The 24,091-nt window shown below is 62.7% G+C and overlaps 2 protein-coding genes across 2 annotated transcripts; both read left to right on the forward strand.

The window, feature by feature from the left end:
- Positions 1-331: 331 nt before the first annotated feature.
- LOC140000204 (latent-transforming growth factor beta-binding protein 4-like) lies at positions 332-5,979 on the forward strand. The gene is made up of 6 exons (XM_072030002.1): positions 332-874; positions 953-1,275; positions 2,002-2,067; positions 2,553-2,681; positions 4,249-4,398; positions 5,570-5,979. Exons 1-6 carry the CDS (start codon positions 564-566, stop codon positions 5,977-5,979), a joined length of 1,389 nt encoding a protein of 462 aa, XP_071886103.1. The 5' UTR covers positions 332-563.
- Positions 5,980-11,596: 5,617 nt separating this feature from the next.
- LOC140000354 (protein YIF1B-like) lies at positions 11,597-14,813 on the forward strand. Its single transcript, XM_072030223.1, has 3 exons — positions 11,597-11,701; positions 11,778-12,040; positions 13,390-14,813. Exons 1-3 carry the CDS (start codon positions 11,671-11,673, stop codon positions 13,420-13,422), a joined length of 327 nt encoding a protein of 108 aa, XP_071886324.1. The 5' UTR covers positions 11,597-11,670; the 3' UTR covers positions 13,423-14,813.
- Positions 14,814-24,091: the final 9,278 nt, after the last annotated feature.

Below are 24,091 nucleotides of genomic sequence, written 5' to 3' on the forward strand. Positions count from 1 at the left end.
ACAGGGCCATGGGGATGGGGATGGGGCCATGGGGACGGGGATGAAGCCATGGGGATGGGGACGGGGCCATGGGGATGGGGATGGGGCCATGGGGACGGGGATGAGGCCATGGGGATGGGGATGGGGCCATGGGGATGGGGATGGGGCCATGGGAACGGGGATGGGGCCATGGGGATGGGGATGGGGCCATGGGGATGGGGACAGGGCCATGGGGACGGGGATGGGGCCATGGGGACGGGGATGGGGCCATGGGGACAGGGACTGGGGCACGGGGATGGGGATGGGGGTACGGAGAGGCTGAGGGGACCCTGAGGGGCCATGGCATGGGGGACATCAGGGACAAGCCAATGGGGCACAATAGGGACAAAGCTATGGGGGACATGGAAAAAACAACGGGGATGCTGGGGACAAGCCAATGGGGTCGAGGTGCAGGGGGACTTCTCTATGGGGTCAGGATGGGGATGGGCAGCAGGGGACATCAGGGACAACACCACGGGAGATAATGGGGACAAAACGATGGGGGACATTGGGGACAAGCCAATGGGGCCACTGGGGACAAGCCAATGGGGTCGAGGTGCAGGGGGGCTTCTCCATGGGGTCAGGATGGAGACGGAGAGCAGGGACCATCGGGGGACAGTGGGGACCCCCCCATGGGGCTGAGCTTTTGGGGGACGGCTCCACGCTCCCCCCCCCAATGTCCCCACCGCCCCCTCCCCCCAAAAAAACGTCACCTCCCCGCTTGCAGACGAGGACGAGTGCGCCGAGGGGGGGTCCCGCTGCGGCCCCCACGCCGCCTGCCACAACCTCCCCGGCTCCTTCCAGTGCGCCTGCCACCAGGGCTACGAGGCCGCCCGGCACGGCCACCACTGCCAGGGTACGGGGACAGCGGGGACAGCAGGGGGGGGACACCCAGAGTGACACTGAGCCCCCCCCCTTCGTGTTTCCCCCCCAGACGTGGACGAGTGCGCGACGCTGCCGGGGGTGTGCGGGGCGGCGCGCTGCGAGAACGTGGACGGCTCCTTCCTCTGCCTCTGCCCCGACGGGGGGCACGAGTTCGATCCGGTGACGGGGACGTGCGGGGGACCCCCCCCAGCGACCCCACTCCTCCGGCCCCCCCCGGAGCCGTGGAAGCCCCCCCGGGCTTGGCGGCGTGCTTCAGCCCCGCCTGCGGGGTGCTGGCGCCCAACGTCAGCCGGCAGCAGTGCTGCTGCAGCGTGGGGGGCGCCTGGGGGGTCCGCTGCCCCCCCCCGAGGCCGTGCCCCACGCCTGGAACCGGTGGGGACATGGGGACGCTATGGGGGGGGGAGGGGATTGGGGATGGCATGGGGTGGGAAGGGATTGGGGTGGGAGTGGGATTGGGGATGGGGATTGGGATTGGGGATGGGGACGGGGATAGGGATGGGGATGGGGATGGGGATGGGGATGGGGATGGGGATGGGGATGGGGATGGGGATGGGGATGGGGATTGGGACTGGGATGGGAAGGGATGGGGATAGGACTGGGATGGGATGGGATGGGATTGGGATTGGAGTGGAGTGGGATGGGATGCGATTTGGGATGGGATGGGATGGCGATGGGATTGGAGTTGCAATTGGGACTGGGATGGGATGGGATTGGGATGGAGATAGGATTAGGATTGGGATGGGATTGGGATAGGATTGGGGGGGTGGAGATGGAATTGGGATGGGGTTGGTGATGGGATTGAGATAGATTGGGATTGGGACTGGGATGGAATGGGGATGGGATGGGGATGGGATGAGGATGGGACTGGGATTGGGGTGGGAAGGGATTGGGATGGGTTTGGGGTGGTGATGGGATTTGGGATGGGGATGGGGATGGGATTGTAAAGGGATTGGGATTGGGGTGGGTATTGCCAGGGATTAGGACTGGGATGGGATGGGATTGGGATCGGGGTGTGGATGGGGACAGGGATGGGCTGGGGATGGGGTCAGGATGGTGCCAAGGTGCAGGGGGGGTGACACCTCTGTCCCCCCCCCCAAGCCGAGCACCGAGCCCTCTGCCCCCACGGGACCGGCCAGACCACGGGGCCCCAGGGCTCAGCAGCAGGTCAGTGCGGCCGCGGGGGGGGCACAGCGATGGGGCCCCCCCCATTTGGGGGCTCCCTCCGTTTAGGGACTCCCCCCCCTACTCAGGGGCTCCCCCCTGTATTTAGCGGTTCCCCAATGTTGGGGATGCCCCCCCATTTTGGGGATGCCACCCCTGTTTTGGGGCTCCCCCATTTATGGGATGCCCCCCATTTTGGGGACTCACCCCCCCTAATTTGGGAATGGCCCCCATTTGGGGGACTCACCCCTCCCATTTTGGGGATGTCCCCATTTTTCAGGGTGCCCCCTCAATTTGGGGATGCCCCCCCTATTTTGTGGGGTTACGCCCCTCCCCTTTTGGGTGCATCCCGCCTATTTTGGGGCAATACCCCCCCTATTTTGGGGTTCCCCTCCTATATAGGGGCTCCCCCGTTTCGGGGGTGCCCCCCCCAATTCCGAGGACCCTCCCCCTGACGTCGCCCCCCCCCTTACCCCCTTACCCCCCAGATGTGGACGAGTGCCGGGTGTTCGCGCCGCAGCTGTGCCGGGGGGGGGTCTGCATCAACGCCGCCCCCGGCTTCAGCTGCTACTGCCCCAGCGGCTACTACTACGAGCAGGAGCACCTGCAGTGCGTGGGTGAGCACCCAGCACCCCCAGCACCCCCCCAGCACCCCCCCAGCACCCCCAGCACCCTGACCTCAGCACCCCCAGCACCCTACTTGTGCCCTGGGTGCACCCTGCCTGCACCCTGAGCACCCTACTTGCATCCTGAGCACCCTGAGCACCCTGCCTGCACCCTGAGAGCACCCTACTTGCACCCTGACTGCACCCTAAGAGCACCCTGTGCACCCCGAGCACCCTACTCGCACCTTGAGCACCCTGCCCTCAGCACCCTGAGCACCCTGCCAGCACCCCCAGCACCCCCAGCACCCCCAGCACCCTGACCTCAGCACCCTAATTGTGCCCTGGGTGCACCCTGCCTGCACCCTGAGCACCCTGAGCACCCTAATTGTGCCCTGAGTGCACCCTGAGCACCCTCTTTGCACCCTGAGCACCCGACTTGTGCCCTGACTGCACCCTGAGTGCGCCCTACCTGCACCCTGAGCACCCTAATTGTGCCCTGAGTGCGCCCTACTTGCACCCTGCCTGCACCCTACTTGCACCCTGAGAGCACCCTGAGCACCCAGCCAGCACGCTGAGCTCCCTACCTGCACCCTGAGCACACAACCTGTACCCAGAAAGCACCCTAAGAGCACCCTGGCTGCACCCTGAGCACCCTCTTTGCACCCTGAGCACCCAACTTGTGCCCTGCCAGCACCCTACCTGCACCCTGAGCACCCTGCCTGCACCCAGCCAGCACCCTGAGCACCCAACTTGCATCCTGAGCACCCTGAGCGTGCCCTGTCTGCACCCTGAGCACCCAACTTATGCCCTGAGTGCGCTCTACCTGCACCCTGAGCACCCTACTTGCACCCTGCCAGCACCCTGAGCACCCTGCCTGCACCCAGCTCACACCCTGAGAGCACCCTGCCCACACCCTTCCAGCACCCTGCCAGCACCCTGAGCACCCTACTTGCACCCTGCCTGCACCCTGAGCACCCTGCCAGCACCCAGCCAGCACCCTGAGCACCCAACTTATGCCCTGAGTGCACCCTACTTGCACCCTGAGCACCCAACTTGTGCCCTGCCAGCACCCTGCCTGCACCCTGAGCACCCTAATTGTGCTCTGAGTGCACCCTGGCTGCACCCTGAGCACCCTCTTTGCACCCTGAGCACCCAACTTGTGCCCTGAGTGCGCTCTACCTGCACCCTGAGCACCCTACTTGCACCCTGACTGCACCCTGAGCACCCTGCCTGCACCCAGCTCACACCCTGAGCACCCTGCCCACACCCTTCCAGCACCCAGCCAGCACCCTGAGCACCCTGAGCGTGCCCTACCTGCACCCTGAGCACCCTAATTGTGCTCTGAGTGCACCCTCCCTGCACAATACCTGCACCCTGAGCACCCAACTTGTGCCCTGAGTGCACCCTCCCTGCACCCTCAGCACCCTGCCTGCACCCTGTCTGCACCCCGAGCACCCTACTCGCACCCCAAGCACCCTGCCCTCAGCCCCCCGAGCACCCTTCCAGCCCCCGAGCCCCCTTCCAGCCCCCCCCCCCGTGCCCCCCACCCCCTTGCCGACCACCACCGCCCCCCCCCCAGATAACGACGAGTGCCAGGACGAGGACGCGGAGCCGTGCATCGGGGGCCGCTGCGTCAACACGGTGGGCTCCTACTTCTGCTCCTGCGCCCCCCCCCTGGTGCTGGACGGCTCCCAGCGCCGCTGCGTCACCAACGACACCCGCGCCATGGGTGAGGCCACCCCCTGTCACCCCCCCCGTGTCACCGTCACCCCCCCCGTGTCGCCCTGTCCCCACGTGTCCCCATATCCCTGCCCTATGTCCCCGTGGCCCCCCATCCCCGTGTCCCGGCACTGTCCCCTGATGCCCCCCCCGTGTCCCCATGTCCCACATCCTGATGTCCCACGTCACCGTGTCCCCACGTCCTGTGTCCCCATACCCCCATGGCGCTGTATCCCCCATGTCCCCAAATCCCCGTGTCCCCGTGTCCCCATGTCCCACATCCTGATGTCCCACGTCACCGTGTCCCCACGTCCTGTGTCCCCATATCCCCATGGCGCTGTATCCCCCATGTCCCCAAATCCCCGTGTCCCTGTGTCCCCATGTCCCACGTCGCCTCCCCTTGTCCCACATCCCCCTGTCCCACGTCACCATATCCCCGTGTCCCCATGTCCCCATGTCCCACATCCCTTCATCCCAGTGTCCCCCATTGTCTCCCCACATCCCACATCACCTCCCCATGTCCCCACCTCACTGTGTCCCCATGTCCCCGTGTCCCCATGTCCCCACGTCCCTATGACCCCACAGCCACGTGGCCCCATAGCCTCATGTTGCCATGCACCCGTGTCCCCTACGGCCCCTTGTCCCCTCGTCCCCATGTCCCCATGTCCCTAAGGCCCTATAGCCTCACATCCCTGTGTCCCCATGTCCCCCCATGTCCCTGTCCCCCCCCCCATGCCCACGTCCCCATGCCCCCTCCCATGCCCACGACCCCCCCATCCCCTATACCCATGTCCCCATGTCCCCATGTCCCCAAGACCCCACACAGGGGGACCCCCACCCTGCCCCCCTCCTACCCCAGCAATAGGGACCCCCCCCAGACCCCCATAATGGGGACCCCATGGGCACCCCCCAGAGTGGGTCCCCCTTAGACACCCCCCCCATGATTGGGACCCCTTGGACCCCCCCCATAACAGGGACCCCTTTGCCCCCCCCAATAATGGGAACCCCTCCCACCACCCCACAACGCCCCCCCCCTAATGGAGACCCCTTGGGTACCCCCCATATAACAGTGCCCCCCCACCTCTTTACACCCCCCCCCTTAGCATCCCCAATTTTTAGGACCCCACCCCACAACCTGCCCCCCCCCCCCATTTTTTTTTCTCCCCCCCCCCCCCCCCCAGATGACTTCGAGTTCCTCTGCAACGTCCTGCGCCCCCCCGGCCCGGGGCTGGGCCCCCCCTACGAATACGGCCCCGAATACCCCCCCCACTACGGGCTGCCCTACGGCCCCCTCCCCTTTGGGGGTCCGGGCCCCCGCCTGCCCCCCCCGGGGCTGCGCGCCGACTACGACCCCTATGGGCTGGGGGGGGGCTACGACCCCCGCGGGGACGCCCTTTACGCCGCCCCCCCCCGCTACGAGGACTTGGAGGATTTCGAGGGGTCCCGCCGGGGCCCCCCCCGCTCCTCCCGGCCCCGCAGCCCCCCCAGCGCCCCCCAGGACCCCCCCCCGTGGCTCTTCCAGCCCCATGGTGTGGCCGAGCGGCCGGGGCGAGCCAGCGAGGATGGTGAGTTTGGGGGGGGGCGGGATTGAGGGGTTTTGGGGGGGGATTTTGTTTTTTTTATGGGGAGGGGGCTGACGGGGACCCCCCCCCGCAGACCCCCGGGACGAGGCGCTGCCGCCGGAGCTGTGCGGGGTGCTGAGCGGCTGCGAGCATGGGCACTGCGTGCGGGTGCCCCAGGGCTTCACCTGCGCCTGCGACCCCGGCTACCGGCTGGACGCGGCACGCGTGGCCTGCGTGGGTGAGACACGGCCTAATCCCGGCCTAATCCGGCCTAATCCGGCCTAATCCGGCCTAGTCCCGGCCTAGTCCCGGCATAATCCCGGCCTAATCCGGCCTAATCCGGCCTAATCCGGCCTAGTCCCGGCCTAGTCCCGGCATAATCCCGGCCTGATTCCGGCATAATCCCGGCCTAATCCGGCCTAATCCGGCCTAGTCCCGGCATAATCCCGGCATAATACGGCCTAATCCGGCCTAGTCCCGGCCTAATCCGGCCTAATCCGGCCTAGTCCCGGCATAATCCCGGCATAATACGGCCTAATCCGGCCTAATCCCAGCCTAATCCGGCCTAATCCGGCCTAATCCCGGCCTAATCCGGCCTAGTCCCGGCATAATCCCGGCCTAATCCGGCCTAATCCCGGCCTGATCCCGGAATAATCCCGGCCTGATCCCGTCCTAATTCCTTCATAATCCCGGCCTAGTCCCGGCCTAATCTGGCATAATCCAGGCCTAATCCCGGCCTGATCCCGGCCTGATCCCAGCCTAATCCTGGCCTAATCCCGGCCTGATTCCGGCCTGATTCCGGCCTGATCCCGGCATAATCCCAGCCTGTTCCCATCCCAATCCCATCCCATCCCAAACCCCAGTCCCAGACCAAATCCCACCCCATCCCATCCCCAATCCCACTTTAATCCAACCCCCAATCCCACCCTAATCCAACCCCAAATCCTACCCCAATCCTACCCCAATCCTACCCCAAATCCCGATCCCATGCCCATTCCATACCCCCAATCCCAATCCCACCCCAATCCCATCCCCACCCCCCCCAATCCCATCTGCAACCCCTTCCCACCCCAGTCCGACCCCAAATCCAATCCCAATCCCACCCCAAATCCCAACTAAATCCCAATCCCGCCCCAAATCCCAACCAATCTCAGTCCCACCCCAAATCCCTTCCCATCCCAACACAAACCCATCCTAATCCCACCCCAATCCCATCCCAAATCTCACCCCAATCCCATCCGCAACCCCTCCCCACCCCAGTCTAACCCCAAATCCAATCCCAACCCCAATCCCACCCCAAATCCTACCCAATCCCAATCAAACCCCAATCCCACCCCAATCCCCCCTCAAATCCCCCCAATCCCAATCCCACCCCAATCCCATCCCAATCCCCCACAATCCCAATCCCCACCAAAATCCCACCCCAATCCCATCCCCATCCCCCTCAATCCCACCCCAAAACCCACACAATCCCAATTCCACCCCACCCCAATCCCACCCCAATCCCATCCCAATCCCATCCCAATCCCCCTCAATCCCACCCCAATCCCCCCCAATCCCAATCCCACCCCAATCCCCCCCAACCCCCCCCCCAATCCCACCCCAAATCCCACCCCATTCCCCCCCCAATCTCCCCCAATCCCCCCAAAACCCCCCAATCCCACCCCAATCCCACCCCAAATCCCCCCCAACCCCCCTTAATCCCCCTCCCCGACCCCCCCTGACCCCCCCCCTTTTCCCCGCAGACCTCGACGAGTGCTCGGAGGCCGCCCTGTGCCGGGGGGGGCGCTGCCTCAACACCCCCGGCTCCTTCCGCTGCCTCTGCCCCCCCGGCTCTGTCCCGGCGCAGGGACCCCCCCGCTGCATCCCCGCGCGCCCCCCGGCCTGAGCCCCCCCCTCCCCATCCCGGGGGGGGGGCCCTGTATTTATTGTCTGTATATATCGGAGCTGGGGGGGGGGGGGGATGGAGAGACACTGGGGGGCACCGTCCGGCATCCCCCCCCCGCCCGCTGTGGGGTGAGGTGGGGGGGTGCTCCTGGGGGTGCCCATGGGGGTGCCCGGCCCCCCGCTCCCTCCCCCCCCGTCCATGTGAGCCCCCCCTCACTTCCCCCCCAATTTTTACAGAATAAAGGTTTTCTATAAAATGAGCTGGGGGGGGGGGAGTTCTTTCATCCTAATAGGGTCGGGTGGGGGGGGGGCTGTGGTGTCACAGGGACTGGGACCCCAAATGGGACCCCCCCCTCATGAGTCTGGACCCCTCTACTTGGGACTGGGACCCCTCTATGGGTTTGGGACCCCCCCCAGTGGGACTGGGACCCCCCCCATGTATCTGCTCCCCCCCTCAATGTGTCTGCCCCCCCCAATGGGACTGGGAGCCCCCCATGTGTCTGGGACCCCTCCATGGGTTTCGGGACCCCCCCCAATGGGATCAGGATCCCCACCCCAATGGTGCTGTGACCCCCCCCCCCCATGGGTCTGTGACCCCCCAATGGGACCGGGAACCCCCCTATTGGACCTGGGACCCCCCCCATGTGTCTGGGACCCCCCCCATGTGTCTGGGACCCCCCCCCCATGCATCTGGGACCCCCAACCCCCCCCAGTGACCACAGCGAGCCCGTCGCGCTTCGAGCCCCCCGTTTATTGCCCCCCCTCGTCCAGCAGCCCCCCGTCCTCCTCGGGGGGGTCCGGGGGGGGGCGCAGCGCGGCGCTGACCCCGTGCAGCTCCAGCAGCTGCTGGAAGGCCGCCAGCAGCAGCAGCGCCGCCGTCACCCCCAGCAGCAGGTAGGCTGGGGGGGGGGGACACAGCGGTCAGAGACCCCCACCCCCCCGTGGAGACCCCCACCCCATGGAGAGATCCCCATGGAGACCCCCCCCCAATGAAGACCCAATCCGCCATGGTGACCCCATCCATGAAGACCCCGCCACCATGAAGACCCCACCCCAATGGAGACCCAACCACCATGGAGACCCCAACCATGAAGACCCCAACCACCATAAAGACACCACCAGAAAGACCCCACCCCAATGGAGACCCCAACCACGGAGACCCCAACCATGGAGAACCCAACCACCATAGAGACCCCAACCATGAAGTCCCCCAACCACGAAGACCCCAACCACGAAAACCCCAACCATGAAGACCCCACCCCAATGGAGACCGCGCCCCAGTGGAGACCCAACCACCATGGAGACCCCAACCATGGAGACCCAACCACCATAAAGACACCACCCCAATGGAGACCCCAACCACGAAGACCCCAACCACGAAGATCCCAACCATGAAGACCCCAACCATCTAAACCCCAACCATGGAGACCCCAACCATGAAGACCCCAACCATGAAGACCCCAACCATAAAGACCCCAACCATGAAGACCCCAACCATCTAAACCCCAACCACGGAGACCCCAACCATGGAGAACCCAACCACCATAGAGACCCCAACCATGAAGTCCCCCAACCACGAAGACCCCAACCACGAAGACCCCAACCATGAAGACCCCAACCATAAAGACCCCAACCATGAAGACCCCAACCATCTAAACCCCAACCATGGAGACCCCAACCATGAAGACCCCAACCATGAAGACCCCAACCATAAAGACCCCAACCATGAAGACCCCAACCACCATGGAGAACCCAACCATGAAGACCCCCAACCACGAAGATCCAACCACCATGAAGACCCCAACCATGAGGACCCCAACCACCTAAACCCCAACCATGGAGACACCAACCATGAAGACCCCAACCATGAAGACCCCACCACCATAAAGACCCCACCCCAATGAAGACCCCCCCCACCAAGAAGACCCCAACCACATAGCCCCAACCCCCACATAACCCCAACCCCAGATCCCCAAACCCCAACGCCCCCCACCCCAACGCCCCCCCCCAACCCCCCGCCCCCGCTCACCGGCCAAGGCCACCCGGTAGAGGTGGCGCGGGGGCTGCCCCTCCGGTGCCCCTCCGGTGCCGCCGCGTCCCCCAGCCCCACGGTGGTGACGGCCATGCCGCAGAAGAAGACGGCGTCCAAGAAGCTCCCGGAGCCCCCCAGGGCCCACAGGGCGGCGGCAGGCAGCAGCACGAAGCCCCCCGCCACCGCCCCCGCCAGCAGCCCCAAATGGAGCCCGGCGGCCCCCCGGGGGCTCCAACCCCACCGCGTCCTCAGGTAGCGCCGGGGCCACCGGGTGACCGGCACCGAAAGCCACCGGGCCACCACCGCCAACGTCAACACCGTGAAGGGGACGCCCAGCGCCGCGTAGGCCAAGCAGAAGGCTTTGCCCCCCGGGGACAGGGGGGCCACGGGGCCGTAGCCTGGGGGGGGGAGGGAAATTTAGGGGGGGGACCCCCCCCGGTAAGTGAAAGGGGAGGGGGGACCCCTGGGGGTGGTGGGGGGAGGTTGGGGGCTTGGTGGTGATGGGGGTCCTGGGCGAACTGGGGGGCTCTGTGGGCTGGGGGGGTCCTGGTGGGGCTGGGGGGGGGCCTGGGGGTCCCAGTGCTAAAGGGGGTCCCAAAACCCATGGGGGTCCTGAGGTTCTCAGGGGGCTCGGTGCCTATGGGGGGCCATGGAGGGTCCTGGTGCCCACGGGGGTCCTGGTGTTCATGGGGGTCCCGGTGTTCTTGGGGGGGTCCCGGGGGGGCCTGGTGCTCAGAGGCGTCCTGGGGGAATTGGTGCTCATGGGGGTCCTGGGGTTCATGGGGGTCCCGGGGGTCTCAATGCCCTTGGGGGGGTCCTGGTGCCCATGGGGTTCTTTAGGAGGGTCCCAATTCGGAGGGGGGGTCCCGATTTGGGGGCGGGGGGGCTCCTTACCCACAGTGGTGAGCAGGGTGGTGGAGAAGAAGAAGGCGGAGGCCAGGTCCCACCGCGGGGTCCCGGAGGCGTTGAGGGTCCCGGGGGGGGTCCCGAGGGTCCACGCCCCCCCCTCCAGCACCCAGAGCCCCAGGGTGCCCAGCAGCAGCAGCCCCCCCTGGGCCACCGTGTGGCCTTGGGGACGTGGTGGCCATGGGGACATGGTGGATATGGGGACATGGTCATCCTGGGGACATGGTGGCCACGGAGACATGGTGGCCATGGGGATGTGGTGGCCATGGGGACATGGTGGCCTTGGGGACAAGATGGCCGCCGTGGCCAGGAAATGGCCACGACACCTCAGGGACAGCCCTAGGGCCACCACGGCCACCGTGTGGCCTTGGGGATGTGGTGGCCACGGAGATGTGGTGGCAACAGGGATGTGGTGGATCTGGGGACATGGTGGTCTTGGGGAAGTGGTAGCCCTGGGGACGTGGTGGCCTTGGGGACAAGATGGCCGCCGTGGCCAGGAAATGGCCACGACACCTCAGGGACAGCCCTAGGGCCACCACGGCCACCGTGTGGCCTTGGGGACGTGGTGGCCTTGGGGATAAGATGGCGCTGGGGACATGGTGGATATGGGGCCGTGGGGGCTATGGGGCCATGGGGGCTATGGGGACGTGGTGGCCCTGGGGACATGGTGGCCTTGGTGACGTCATGGCTTTGGTTGCCATCATGGCTTTGGTGACGTGGTGGCCTTGGTGACGTCATCACCTTGGTGGCACGGTGGCCTTGCTGACATCACACCCTTGCTGACGTCACGGCCCCGCGCGCCCGTCCCCATGGCAACCGCCACTTCCGGCCCCGCCCCGCCGCTCCGCCAACAGCTTCCTCCCGCGCTCCTCACGTGACCGGAAGCGGAAGCGCCATGGAGCCCCCGGGAGCGGCGGCGGGGCTCGGTGCGGACCCCCGGCGCCCCCCCCCTCCCCCGATCCCCCCCGACCCCCCCTCTCCTCTCCTCTCCTCTCCCCGCAGCCCCCAAGCGCCGCGGCCCGGGCCCGGCCCCTCCGCGGATGGCGGAGCCGCGGCCGCTCTTCGACGACACCAGCGGCGGGGCCGCCCCCCCCCCCCACGGCCCGGCCCGGGCCTACGGGGCCCCCCCGGCGGCCCCCCCGGCGTCCTCCGCATCCCGCCTGCCCCCCCCCGCCGCCGCCTTCCTGGCCGAGCCCGTGTCCAGCCTGGCCGCCGCCTACGGCAGCAGCTTGGCCAGCCAGGGCCGGGACATCGTGGACCGGAACGTGAGGAGCGGGATAAGGGGGGGTGGAGGGAGAATTGGGGGGGGTGGGGGGGGGCGGCGGGGAGCTATAGGGGGCTGCGGGGGGCTACAGGGGGCTATATGGGGCTAGGGGGGCTATAGGGGGCTATAGGGGGCTCTAGGGTGCTATGGGGGGCTATTGGGGGCTACGGGGGGCTATGGGTGGCTACGGGGGGCTGTACTCGGCTCTGGTGAGGCCGCACCTCGAGTACTGTGTTCAGTTTTGGGTCCCTCGCTACAAGAAGGACATGGAGGTGCTTGAGCGGGTCCAGAGAAGGGCGACGAAGCTGGTGAGGGGCCTGGAGAGCAAGTCCTATGAGGAGCGGCTGAGGGAGCTGGGCTTGTTCAGCCTGGAGAAGAGGAGGCTCAGGGGCGACCTTATCGCTCTTTACAGGTACCTTAAAGGAGGCTGTAGTGAGGTGGGGGTTGGCCTGTTCTCCCACGTGCCTGATGACAGGATGAGGAGGAATGGGCTAAAGTTGCGCCAGGGGAGTTTTAGGTTGGATCTTAGGAAGAACTTCTTTACCGAAAGGGTTGTTAGACACTGGAACAGGCTGCCCAGGGAAGTGGTGGAGTCACCATCCCTGGAAGTCTTTAAAAGACGTTTAGATGTAGAGCTTAGGGATATGGTTTAGTGGGGACTGTTGGCGTTAGGTCAGAGGTTGGACTCGATGATCTTGAGGTCTCTTCCAACCTAGAAATTCTGTGATTCTGTGATTCTGTGACTTATTGGCTCAGCTCTGGTCAGCAGAGGGGCCCTTAGCAAACATGGGGCAGCTTCCAGATCCTTCTCACAAAAGCCACTCCTATGGCCCCGTGCTACCAAAACCTTGCCAGGTAAAACCACTACAGGGAGGCGCATCTCATCTGGTGGTAGCAGGCCAGTGTCACATAGACCCTCCCATGATCAGCAAGCCCAAAGTTCTACCAGTTGCACCAGTCCCGAAGCTACGTGTTAATGTGATGAGTCTGCTTGTCAGCATCGATCCCCCCTATCGGAAGGACAGAGGCAAACACAACCTGTGCCCCTGATCCTTTAAGTAGTCGCCCCAAAGCCCTAAAGCCCCTTTTTTTACTAGGCATTAGTAACAAAAACTTGAACAAGGTGGAGATAAATTAACTTGGCTACAGCATTAAAGATGAGCTTTGCGCAGTGGTCAATTGCTGGCTGGCTTGAGGCGCGTGGCTGAGGGTCTCTAATGAATTGTATGACTGATTCGGGCGCGTGGACAGCGCATGTGGTTACGGGGAAAGTATATGTAGCAGAGAAAAATGGCAATAAAGGCCTTCTGCTCAAGAGGCATCGGGAGACCGTGTCTTTCATCCCTTCAGGTCTGCCCCCTTCCAACTCAGGATATTGTATGATTCCAAGTGTGGAACCCAGCATTTGGCCTTGAATGCCACGCAGCTGGATGCGGCCCGTTGATCCAGCCTGTCCAGATCCCCTTGCCCAGCTTGGTGTCGCCCACGAACTTACAGCGCCCGGTGGGGCCCATCCAGCCCAGGCACGTGTCACATGGGACCCTTGGTGACCTCCCTTGGTGACACCCCAGGGGTCCGCCTTATATGACTGCAGCTGTGGCTCGGACCCTCAGCGTCGGTGCACGGCAGTGACGGACAGGGCAGGAGCACTGGGCCTTCGAGGAGTCCCCGAGCATAGCCCACGCCTGCCCGAAGGAGCCTCCGTTTTCTATTTGAGAACTCTCCCACTCCAGAGGCTCCTTCTGAATCTGATGAGGAGGGAGGCATGCCCCCCAGGCAGCCCAGGCTGGCCTGGCAGGAGACCTGGTCTTCTGAGGGCAGCAACCGGCCAGCAGAGGACAGCTTGCTGGCAGAGGACAGCACCCCGGTAGAGGACATTTTGCCGGCAGAGGACAGAAGCCCAGCAGAGGACAGCTTGCTGTCAAAGGGCAGCAGCCCGGTAGAGGACAGCAGCCTGGCAGAGGACAGGAGACCAGCAGAGGACAGCTTAGTGGTAGAGAACAGAGGTTTGACAGAGGACAGCAAGAAGGAGTTGCAGTTGGTGGATCCCAGTGAGTCGTGAGTCCTCTCTGTACCCCTCCCTGCCACTGTAGGGGTGGACAAAAACACCACCTGAACTCCCACTCCATCCACTACCCGTCCCAGTCCCCTAAAGTCCCGCTCGATAGTCTTCAGGCTTCTATCTTCAGTAGTATCACTGCCGGCCTGGACTATCAAAAGACGATAGTAATCAGAGGGGAAAACCAGGTTGGGAAGCTTTCTGGCAACGTCCATGACCCTAGCCCCAGGGAGGCAGCAGACTTCCCTACGGGTAGGGTCAGGCTAACAAATAGGGCCCTCTGTTCCCCTCACAAGGAAGTTGCCTTCTCAGGGCAACAGAGGGAACTTCTCAGGGTCCTTGGTGGCCTCCAAGTTAGCTCAGCGTCATGGCACCGAGTCACTGTGAAGGAGCTGCTGGAATAACGAGACAACAACCTAGTTCTATTAAATATATATATTGCTCTTTTGAGGACTGCTGCGGGGCTAGCGGCAACACGGCAGTGGAAATCTCCGTCCTGACATTGCCTTATGCCTTGACGTCAGATTCACGGTGGTTTCAACTGCCAGGGAACGGACCATGGGTTCCGGGTCTTCCTCTGAAGGCCGGAGGACTGCAAAAGAAAGAAGAGCAGAGATGAAAACCCACTCCTTGCAGAGATCCCCAGGCATCCCCTGCAGAGCATGCCAGCCCCACTCGACTCTTCCCCAGGCCAGGAGGAGCAGGAGGGACAAAGGAATCCGTTGAAAGCTGCTGCTCAGCAATGTCCCAAATGCAGCCACCAGTCCTTCCCCACCTGCGCACCACAGGTCAAGTGGGGCACCTTCACAAGCTGGTTCCCTCACCACCTGCCTCCATCCCTTGGGAGGATTCACACACTCCAGGAATCTCCTGGACTCTTTCCTCTCGCTATTGTGCTTCCCCATGAGAGCAAGGGCTAGCAATCGTGACCCTGCTCCTAGCTGCTTGTAGGCTGTCTCATCTCCCTCTTCGTCCTGGTTGCATGCTCTACAACAGGCTCCCACCTTCTGTCAGCCTTACTGCCCTTTCCCCTGACTCTTCCTCAGGGACACTCAACCCTTTCAGCGGCACTGCCCAGCTCCAGGCTGGGAGGCCATTCCCTGACACCACAGGCTACCCCGTCTCCTCTCCCTCGTTCCTATGGCTGCATTGCTCCTCCGCCCCGAAGCATTTCCCTGGAGCAGGGCAAGGCACGGGGGCCTCTGCCGCTGTCCCCCCAGCCCTAGCACACCCCCCACTGCCCTCACTCACCGCTGAGGATTTCATTCAGCTTCTCCTCGCTCTGGTCCTTGCAGTAGCGCGCAGCAAGACCTAGACACAGAGATCCCATCAGAGCCCCGCTCCCCAGCACGCTCCCAGCAGCGCAGCCCCTGGCCTGGCCAGCCAGGCTGTGCCCCCTCCTGCACCCTGGAGCAAGGGCCCAGTCGGGGGGCTCTGGGGGCAACAGGGCAGTGCCTGGGGCTGCCAAAGGCTGCCCCAAGAGGGACCCAGGGGCTGGGCTCACCAATGAATCTGACGGCCTCAAGTCGCACAAGGGTCTGAGTGGCCTTCAGGTAGGGCTGGCTCTGCTGCAGGTATTCTTCTACTCTGCCTCTGTCCTGCTGCAGCTGGAGAGAGAGAGAACGCAGGGTCACGGGGCTTGCACACCCTCTCCAGGGTCTCCTCCAGCATCCTGGGGGCAGGGAGGGCAGAGGGGCCTGCAGAAGAGCCCCCTGGGGCTCTGTGCTGGCAGGAAGGGAGCGAGGATGCGGCTGCAGGCAGCGGGCTCTGGCCGGGCGCGTTTGCCCAGCTGGAGCAAACCAAGTTGGGTCCTTACCAAGCACTCCCCGATCCTCCATGTCTGTTTTGTCTGGACGAAGCGCTTCAGCTCCTTGCGTCGCAGAAACTCTGCAGCCACGGCGAGAGCTTCCCCAGAGGCCTGCGGAGCAGCAGAGGTTGGGAGATGGCAGCACAGCCTTGGGAAGGAGACCCTCTGTCCCCTCCTCTTGGCAGGGCTGCGAGCCTTTCCCAGCGCGTTATGGGAGGCTGTGGTGGGGGGCAGCGTGCACTGGGTTCAGTGGCCAAGGCAAGGCCACGGGACTGCCACCATCGGAGGCAGCTCATGCTGCCGGCCAGAGATCCCCCAGAGCAACCCTGTGGCATCAGCACACCCTTGCCCACATAACTGCTCAGCTCTGAGATCTGTACCTTTGCTACGCTCTCACTCTGGTCTCTCATGTGAAAGTAGAGTGGGAGAAGGCTCCTGTGCACCGTCCTCTTCATTTCCTTCTTCGTTTGCCACAGCACAGCCTCCACCACGTCTTGGAAGAGGCAGATGGAGTGCTCCTGCACCTGGCTGGACGCCTGGCAGGGAGGAGGACAGGAGGAATTTCAGCATTAGCGTGGCCGATGTGAAGGGAGCTCCCAGCACTGTGAGATGCTTCAGCGCTGGATCCTTCCCAGAGGAGCTGCTCAGGGGCAGCTGCAAGGCCTGGTGCCCGTGAAGGGCAACGCAATCGGTTGCCATCGCAGGCTGCCCGCCAGCCACCCCACTTTCGCCACCAGCCGCACCAGCCATGCCCAAGCAGAGCTCCCCAGCGCCTGGGCTGACGAGGAGACTGGGAAGGCCCTGCCTGAGTGCTGCCCACAGGGCCGGGCTGAAGGGCAGCCCTCGTTACAGGGGGCCCAGCTGAGGGCTCGGGCTCCCGCAGCACACTTACGTGGTCAAAGAGTGGCAGGAGCTTCTCAGCCAGCTGCAGAGCCGGGCCACTGGCCTCCCTCCTCTCCACATGAGCCATCACGTTTCTCAGCACAGGCAGGGCCTTCAGCACCACGTCTGTGTTGGTGTCCTGCAGAGCCTCCAGGATGTCTGGCAGCAGGACCTGAATTTTCCTTGCCTGTAGGAAAGACACCATTTCCCTTCCGTGAGGCAGTGAGAGACCACCCTGGGCAAAGGGCTCTGGTTCCTGAGCACCAGCCTCCTGCCTTGCTTCCTGGCAGCGGGGAGGGACGGGAGGGCAGAAGAGCAAAGCCCCAGGCTGCCAACATGGCTTTGCTTGACGATGGCCCGCTCACCTTCTCAGGGCTCTCTGACACGGTGCAGAGCCCTTTCAGAACCATCAAGCGCATCTCTGGTCTTGGGTGCCTCAGGTAGCTCTGGAGGTGCACTGGGTTACCAAAGTCCTCCAAAAAAATGTGATTGTGGCCCAGCATCTGCAAGAAAGAGCAGTGAGAGCCTGGCAGGGCCTGCAGGGCTCCCTGCAGCCTCTTCTTCTCCCACCTTTGGGCAGGGATGGGGCAGCGCCAGCTGGCACCAAAGAGGCACCAGGCGCGGGGAGCTACGGGGGCTTGCCGGCCCCAGGGACCATGTGTCCGTACGTCCTGCGGGAGCTGGCAGTTTGGGGGTAGATGGGCACAGGGCTGTGCCTGTGTGCCTGAAGGGGCACACGTAGCCCTGCTGGGAGCAAGGTTTCATCTGGGAACTCACAGCCAAGCGACGGATGCACGTGTCTTCGGTGACTTCCTTGCACCACAGGCACAGCGGCAAGTCTTCCATCATGATGTTTAAAACCCTCTTCAAGGTCTGCGGCATGGCCAGGATCACCTCCCACATGGCCAGGTCAGTGCTGCAAGCCCAGAATACTCTGTCAGTGAGGCTGCCTCAGCCGCAGGGCCACAAACTGGGCCAGCCCCAGAGGACCCAGGCTGTCCTGCAGCCCCTGTGACTTGGGGAGCACTGAGGGCCCAGCCTGGGCAGGCAGGAGGGGGCTGAGCTGGTGTTCCCTGGGGGCAGGGGGACTCTGGGCTGCCTTGGACAGCTGGGCTGCTGCAGCCCTGGCTGGCCCAGTAGGGCTGGAACACATTGGTGGGAAGGAGGGCTGTGCTCCTTGGGGATGTCCTGCCCTTTGCCATTGGTGTGGCAAGCAGAGAGTCTCCAGGTGCATCTCCCGACGCGGAACAAGCCCTCAAGGATGTTAAGGCCAGGACCTGTCACGTGGCGGAGAGAACTGCAGCAAGTTCTTGGCTTCGTCCCTGGGCATCATGTTGGTCATCTGGAGAAGCAGGGAGTCCAGGCACTGCCGCGCCGATGCCGTGTGGATGCTGCCCAGGTTTCTCCTGATGCACTCCATGATCTTTGGCACCTTGGGGGACAAAGTGGGAATGGTGTTGCCAGCAGACAGCAGCCATTGCCACAGCTGCCACTCAAACTTTGGCCCCTTCCATTGCTCTCTGCTGGCTTCAGGTGGCTTCTGGAGCCCAAGAGACCCCGATGTGCGAGGGAGGCAGGGAAGGAGAGAGGAACCACGCCTGGAAGAGCTCATGGGCAGGGCCATGGCCACAGGCCACTTACATCTTTCAGCCAGTAGAAAGGGACCTCCAAGGCTGTGTCCAGCACGCTGCAGGCCCCCTGCTTGTCATGGATGCTGGAGTCTTGTAAAGCTTCAAGGGCTGTGAGGATGATGTGCAGCCTCTCAGCAGGGAAGAGGTATCCTCCAAACCCCTGTGGGAAGAAGGAGGAGCGAAGACATGCCTCACTGAGTGTCCCAAGGGTGCTGCTTAGCTGAGCAGCAAGGGCAGCTCTGGAGAGAGGGCCCTCGGGGGAAGGGGTGAGGATGGGGCATATGGGGCCAGAGTGCTGGCCCTGCAGGTAACCAGGGCTTGCTGGTGGCCAGGAGGGCTGGAGCTGCTGCCGGGACACAGGGGAGCAGCCTTCGCATAGCCCCAGCCTGGGGACAAGAGGAACCCTCTCAGCAGGGCGAGTGAGGCCGTGCCAGCCCCACCGGTTCTGGACCCCTTTGCTCACACGAGATGCCTGCTGATGCTGCGGACAAGATCCCCAGCAAGGCCAGAGCTCATTACCTTGGCAATTTCACACGGAGTTGATGTTATAGAAAATGGAAGTTTTGCATACTCCAATTTCTTGTGTCTCACTGCATAATTTACCATGTCCGCTCTCAATATGCATTCTAAACAGGGGGAAACAGCGAAGAGTCAGTAGGGAAGAGCATCTTTGCCAACAAGCTTGCCAAATGGTGAAAAGCACTTTCACTAGGAATGGCTGAGGAGGGAGGCTCGGACCCACGGCGAGGAGAGTGGTGGGCAGGGATGTAAAGCACAAGGTGAGGAGTGCTGGGAGCAAGAGGGACCTCAGGGATGATGCAGAAGGAGGAGAAGCAATGGCGTTGGGTGCCGTGGGGGTAGCAGCGTGTCACAGACCCCCTTCTGCTCGGGGTCAGGATGTGCAGGAAGCCCCCTGACACCTGCCTTTAAGACGGCAGGGAGCAAACAGTCAGGGAGCATTCTGGAGGGCGTCACCATCCCTGGTGATGCACGGCTGGCTCTGCTGTTCACTCCTCGGGGAAGATGCCGTTTGGGAAGTGCTCATCGATTGATGGCTTAGACTGGGGGACACCACAAAACAGCGTGGTAGGTGATCTGGGGAGGGTTGGGAAGGACAGCAGCAGAGAACTGCTCCTGGACGGCAGGTGAGCGTCTAGCTTCTGCGGAAAACGATAGCCAGAATGCTGCGGGAAGCTGCTGTGAGGAGCAGAGGAGGCCAGGGAACCTGGCAGAATTCCGTGGGCAGCCTCCACCAAGCACAAAAACAATCCTTCACAATACTCACAGAATCACAGAATGTCTAGGTTGGAAGAGACCTCAAGATCATCGAGTCCAACCTCTAACCTAACACTAACAGTCCCCACTAAACTCGGGGAAAACAAGTAGACATATCAGTAGATGTTTGTGTGCAGACGGACGCTGCCCACCACACCTTCTTACCTCTTCCTTTTCTGATGATGTTGTATATGTGAGAAAGAGTTTCTAAAGCTGTGAATCTGATGGAAATTTTGTCACCCGTGAAAATGAAGAGGATGCCCAGCAGCTGTCCCAGGATGGGGATGTAGAGCTCTCTGGAATCATCATCGCTATAGTTTTCATAGTCATCTGTGATCTGGGTGAGGAAGGGAGGAGAGACAAAGGGCTTAGTGGAGGCAGAGCCGGTCCCTGAGAGAGCACGGCCTGGGAAGGGAAGAGCAGGGGCGAAGGAGGGACGAAGACCCTCGATTCACGGTTCTGAGGCACTCACGTGCATCGAGGCTTGCCTCACAGGCACCCCTGAGTGGCAGGATGCTCTGGGATGCAGGAAAGGGTGAAGGGTTCGTTGTGCCTTACCTCGGCCTCAAAATACAAGAGGATGAAAGCACTCAGCCTCTCAATCATCCTCACAGCTCTCTCACACACAGCTGGGTCTTTGGAGAGGGCAAAGTCCAGCAGCGCCTGCGAGGAGAGAAGTTGCTGGGTTGACAGTGGTCTGCAAATGAGACCTGAGAGGATTCTTTGGAAGTTCTTTGCAAATGCCAAACCTCCAAGATATTCTCCAACTCTATGCTGACACTGGTGTTGGGACAGTTGCGTACGAAGGCCGCCAGCATGGTGTCCATGGCTTTCATAGTCTGCAGGGAGGACAGAAGAGCATCGAATTATTTCTGTGGCCCTCCTCACCCCCAGGAGCTGGCTCTGAGCCCCTCGGGAGTTCAGGGGTGGCTTTGGGGCTAGAAAGCCACTGTGTGCAGACCTCCTGCAGCACAAGATCAGGTCGGGGAAGGGGCGAGGCTGGGAAAGCAAATCTGGGCCCCGGCCCTGCACTGGTCTCTGGTTGTGTCAGCACGGGGAAGCAAGGCAGCAGCTCAGCAGGACTGGGGGTGCCGGTACCTCACCCAGCACATACCTCAGTGAAGAGCGCTCTTTCTGTCTCTGGCACATCTGACTCGGGAGGCAGAAAGAAGATGCTCTTACAGCACACACGCAGGAGTCTCTCCTTTTTGCCATGCAGTACTATTGGCACGGTCTTGCTGAAGAAAAGAGAGAGAGGAGCCTGTTGGACGCAGTGCCTCGAGGCTTATGAAGGAGGACACGGACCTCCCTTGGCCAGGCATCCCTGGGAGGGACGGGCAGCCTCCCTGCCAGCTTCAGGGCCACCAGGACATTGCCACCAGGGGCTGGGCACGCACCTGAGGAGGGCGACAGTCTCCATGGCCTTCTGCCGGAATGCTGTGCGCAAGCTGTCCATGGGCTCCTTTTCCAGCAGCGCCTGCAGAGCACAAGCAGGATGAGACCTTGGAGCCGCCGGCACCCAGCAGCAGCAGAGCCAGCGCTGCCCCAGCCCTCGCCTCCCAGGGGGCTGGTGCCGGGGGGCCTTGCCCCTTCCCCAACCCGCTGCGCATCCTCTCACCATGATGTTCTCCACCAGGTTAGTTTGGCAGCAGAAGTCATGCAAGTTCATCGGCACACCCCTCTCTGTGACACATCTGCACAGATCGCAGATTTTGCTGAGGAACAGCATCTTCTGCTCCTCGTCGTCCTGGCAGCCACAAAGACACCAACAGAGCATTAGGGGGACACCCACGGCCAGCAGGACCAAAGCCTTGAGGGGTCTGGGGCTGTGTGGGACCCCTGGAGGGCAGCGCCAGGAGCACAGCTGTGATGCAAGCGGCTGCCATTACCTTTTCTGTGCCTCTGACATACGCCCTGATGAATTCCACGGCCTTGTCTCTGCACAGTTTCCATATATTACCTGGAAAGGAGGAAAGCAAAGAGTGCTGCAGAGAGGGGCTGAATGCAGGGGTGAGGAGAGGAAGGGCCCCAGCCCCAGAAGGCCGTGGGGAGGCCGCGGGGATGCCCAGAGACTGCAGCAGCTCCGCTGGGAAGAGAGGCTGAGGGAGCTGGGCTTGTGGAGCCTGGAGAAGGCTGCGGGGGGACCTCGCTGCGGCCTCCCCGTGCCCAAAGGGGCCTCCAGGAAAGCTGGGGGGGGATCTTCATCATGGACTGCAGCGACAGGACAAGGGGTGACGGCCTTAACCTCAAAGAGGGCAGGTTTCTTTCGGACAGGCAGGGATTTCTCTCCTTCACGCCCAGGGCAGTGAGGCCTTGGCGCAGGCTGCGGTGCCCCCTCCCTGGCACTGCCCACGGCCAGGCTGGGTGGGCTTTGGGCAGCCTGGGCTGGGGGGAAGCATCGTGATCGCCGAGGTCCCCCCCAGCCCAAAGCGTCCTGGCATTCTGTGGTGCTGCGGAGGAAGCTCGGCCCCGTCAGCCCAAGCGCCGCTTTACCCAGGGAAGGAGTCCTGGAGTCAGGCAGGGGTCTCTGTGTCCCCAACCCTCCCCACCCCATCCCTAAGACTCACTGCGATCCAGCAGCTGCGACTCCCCTTCAGAAGCAGCCTCTGGAGAGGGAGAAACAAGGATAAACCGGCGTCTCCTCTGGGCGGGCGGTTGCGGCATTGTGGGACGTGGGCTATGCTCGGGGACTCCTCGAAGGCCCTGTGCTCCTGCCCTGTCCGTCACTGCCGTGCACCGACACTGAGGGTCCGAGCCACGGCTGCGCTCTTATAAGGCGGAGCCCTGGGGTGTCACCAAGTGACGTCACAATGGGTGCCACTGTGACACGCGCCTGGGCTGGGTGGGCACCCATTGTGACGTCACTTGGTGACACCCCAGGGTGCTGCCTGACGCGAGCGCAGCCGTGGCTCGGACCCTCAGGCCCTGCTTCCCAGGATGTGGCTGAACACCGCTCGTTGATGGGAAGTAGAGAATAATTTTTTTTCCCTCTCTCCGTGCTCCCGCGCGGACTGATTGTTTCTTTTGTTTCGTTTTTTTTTTTTTTTCCTCCCCATTCCCTTTCCATTTAATTAAACCTTTCTCATCTCAAACCTCGAGTTCTCTGTGTTGTATTTTCTCCCCCTTCCTCTTTGAGGAGAGGGGCAGTGAGAGAGCGGTTGTGGTGGAGCTCGGCTGCCCACCTGAGTAAAACCACCACACTTTGTCCCAGCAGCTGCGGTGCCTTGTGAGGGGCTGGGGCTGGGGTGGCCGTGCCCAGAGCCCTGCAGCAGCCTGTGGAGGGCATTGCCCTGGGGCCAGCCCAGCCTGGGCTGCTGGGCTGGGCTGGGCTGGAGAGAGGGCAGGGTGGTGGGGAGAGGTGGGCAGGGGCCGGGCTGGGCTGGGCAGTGCCCGGCAGAGCACTTTGTTGACTTTGATGACTTTCACCTATTTCTTTGAGGACTGTAGACACCCGTCTCTGTTCACCACCTTGCTCTCATCCCAGCATTTCCATCATTTCACCAGTGTCTCATCAACCCTCCCCAGCTGCTCCTTCTCACACAAAGCCATGCTCTGATCACAGACGCTCTTTGGGTGACCTCTGGCAACGCAGCACAACACTCTGAGGGACAGTTCTTCCTCCTCGTGGCCAGCACCAACATTCCAAAGTGCACTTTGTGGCAGTTTTTTCTCTCCTACTCTTTTCTACTACAAAAGAAAGCTCCATCAGGGTGGAACCCCCTCCTAAAGTAGGCATCCCAATCCATCAGGCTCCTTGCGGCCTGTCAGCCAACCAGACAGAAGTCACCGCACCAGCATCTTCCAAGCCATGGGCCTGCTGCTGTCCAGTCATGGACTCAAGCAGAAGGGACAGGACAACCCATATGTGGGCCTTCTTTCTGCATGGGTCCTCCTGGGTATGTAGGCAGAGGGGATCCCACAGTCAGCATGCCAGCCAGGTGCCTTTTGCTGGCCTACCAGGGCCACTGGCAGATGTCAGCCGAAAAGTACCGATCCCAGCTCTAAGTCAAGGGTGACCTGCCACCTACAGACAGAAGTGACCTCTCAGTCCCTTTCTGTGACATGTTCCTGCTGCTGCCCTATCTTCTGCAGGGACAGAAGTGACCTTACCGTCACTGCCACAGTCACATTGCTCCTGCTGGTGCAGGACTTCCTGAGGCAGAGCTGAGCTCATCAGAGCATTCTCCCCTGTCTCCTCCTTGTGGCCCACAATCTGATGAGATCCATGGCCCCTCACATTCAGCTTTGAGTGCCATGACTGCAGAGCAACCTCATGGTTCCTGCCCTGTCCCAAGGGATGACGGGCCTAAAGTTAAGGCTTAGTAGAGGGGCTGAAGGTGAGGAGGTTAATGCACAGGAACAGGGGTTTTGGGTGTTAGGTGTTCATGTATATGACTA

Source organism: Anas platyrhynchos, chromosome 33 (genome assembly GCF_047663525.1).
Source record: "Anas platyrhynchos isolate ZD024472 breed Pekin duck chromosome 33, IASCAAS_PekinDuck_T2T, whole genome shotgun sequence".
NCBI lineage: Eukaryota > Metazoa > Chordata > Aves > Anseriformes > Anatidae > Anas > Anas platyrhynchos.

Excerpts from the sequence above, each read along its gene's own strand:
- LOC140000354 (XM_072030223.1), top strand. The coding sequence starts at position 11,671 with ATGGAGCCCCCGGGAGCGGCGGCGGGGCTCG. Across the intron at positions 11,702-11,777 it reads GGGAGCGGCGGCGGGGCTCG|CCCCCAAGCGCCGCGGCCCG; the intron begins GTGCGGACCCCC and ends CTCTCCCCGCAG. Across the intron at positions 12,041-13,389 it reads GGGACATCGTGGACCGGAAC|GTCTGCCCCCTTCCAACTCA; the intron begins GTGAGGAGCGGG and ends TCATCCCTTCAG.
- LOC140000204 (XM_072030002.1), top strand. The coding sequence starts at position 564 with ATGGGGTCGAGGTGCAGGGGGGCTTCTCCATGGGGTCAGGATGGAGAC. Across the intron at positions 875-952 it reads GCACGGCCACCACTGCCAGG|ACGTGGACGAGTGCGCGACG; the intron begins GTACGGGGACAG and ends TTTCCCCCCCAG. Across the intron at positions 1,276-2,001 it reads GTGCCCCACGCCTGGAACCG|CCGAGCACCGAGCCCTCTGC; the intron begins GTGGGGACATGG and ends CCCCCCCCCAAG.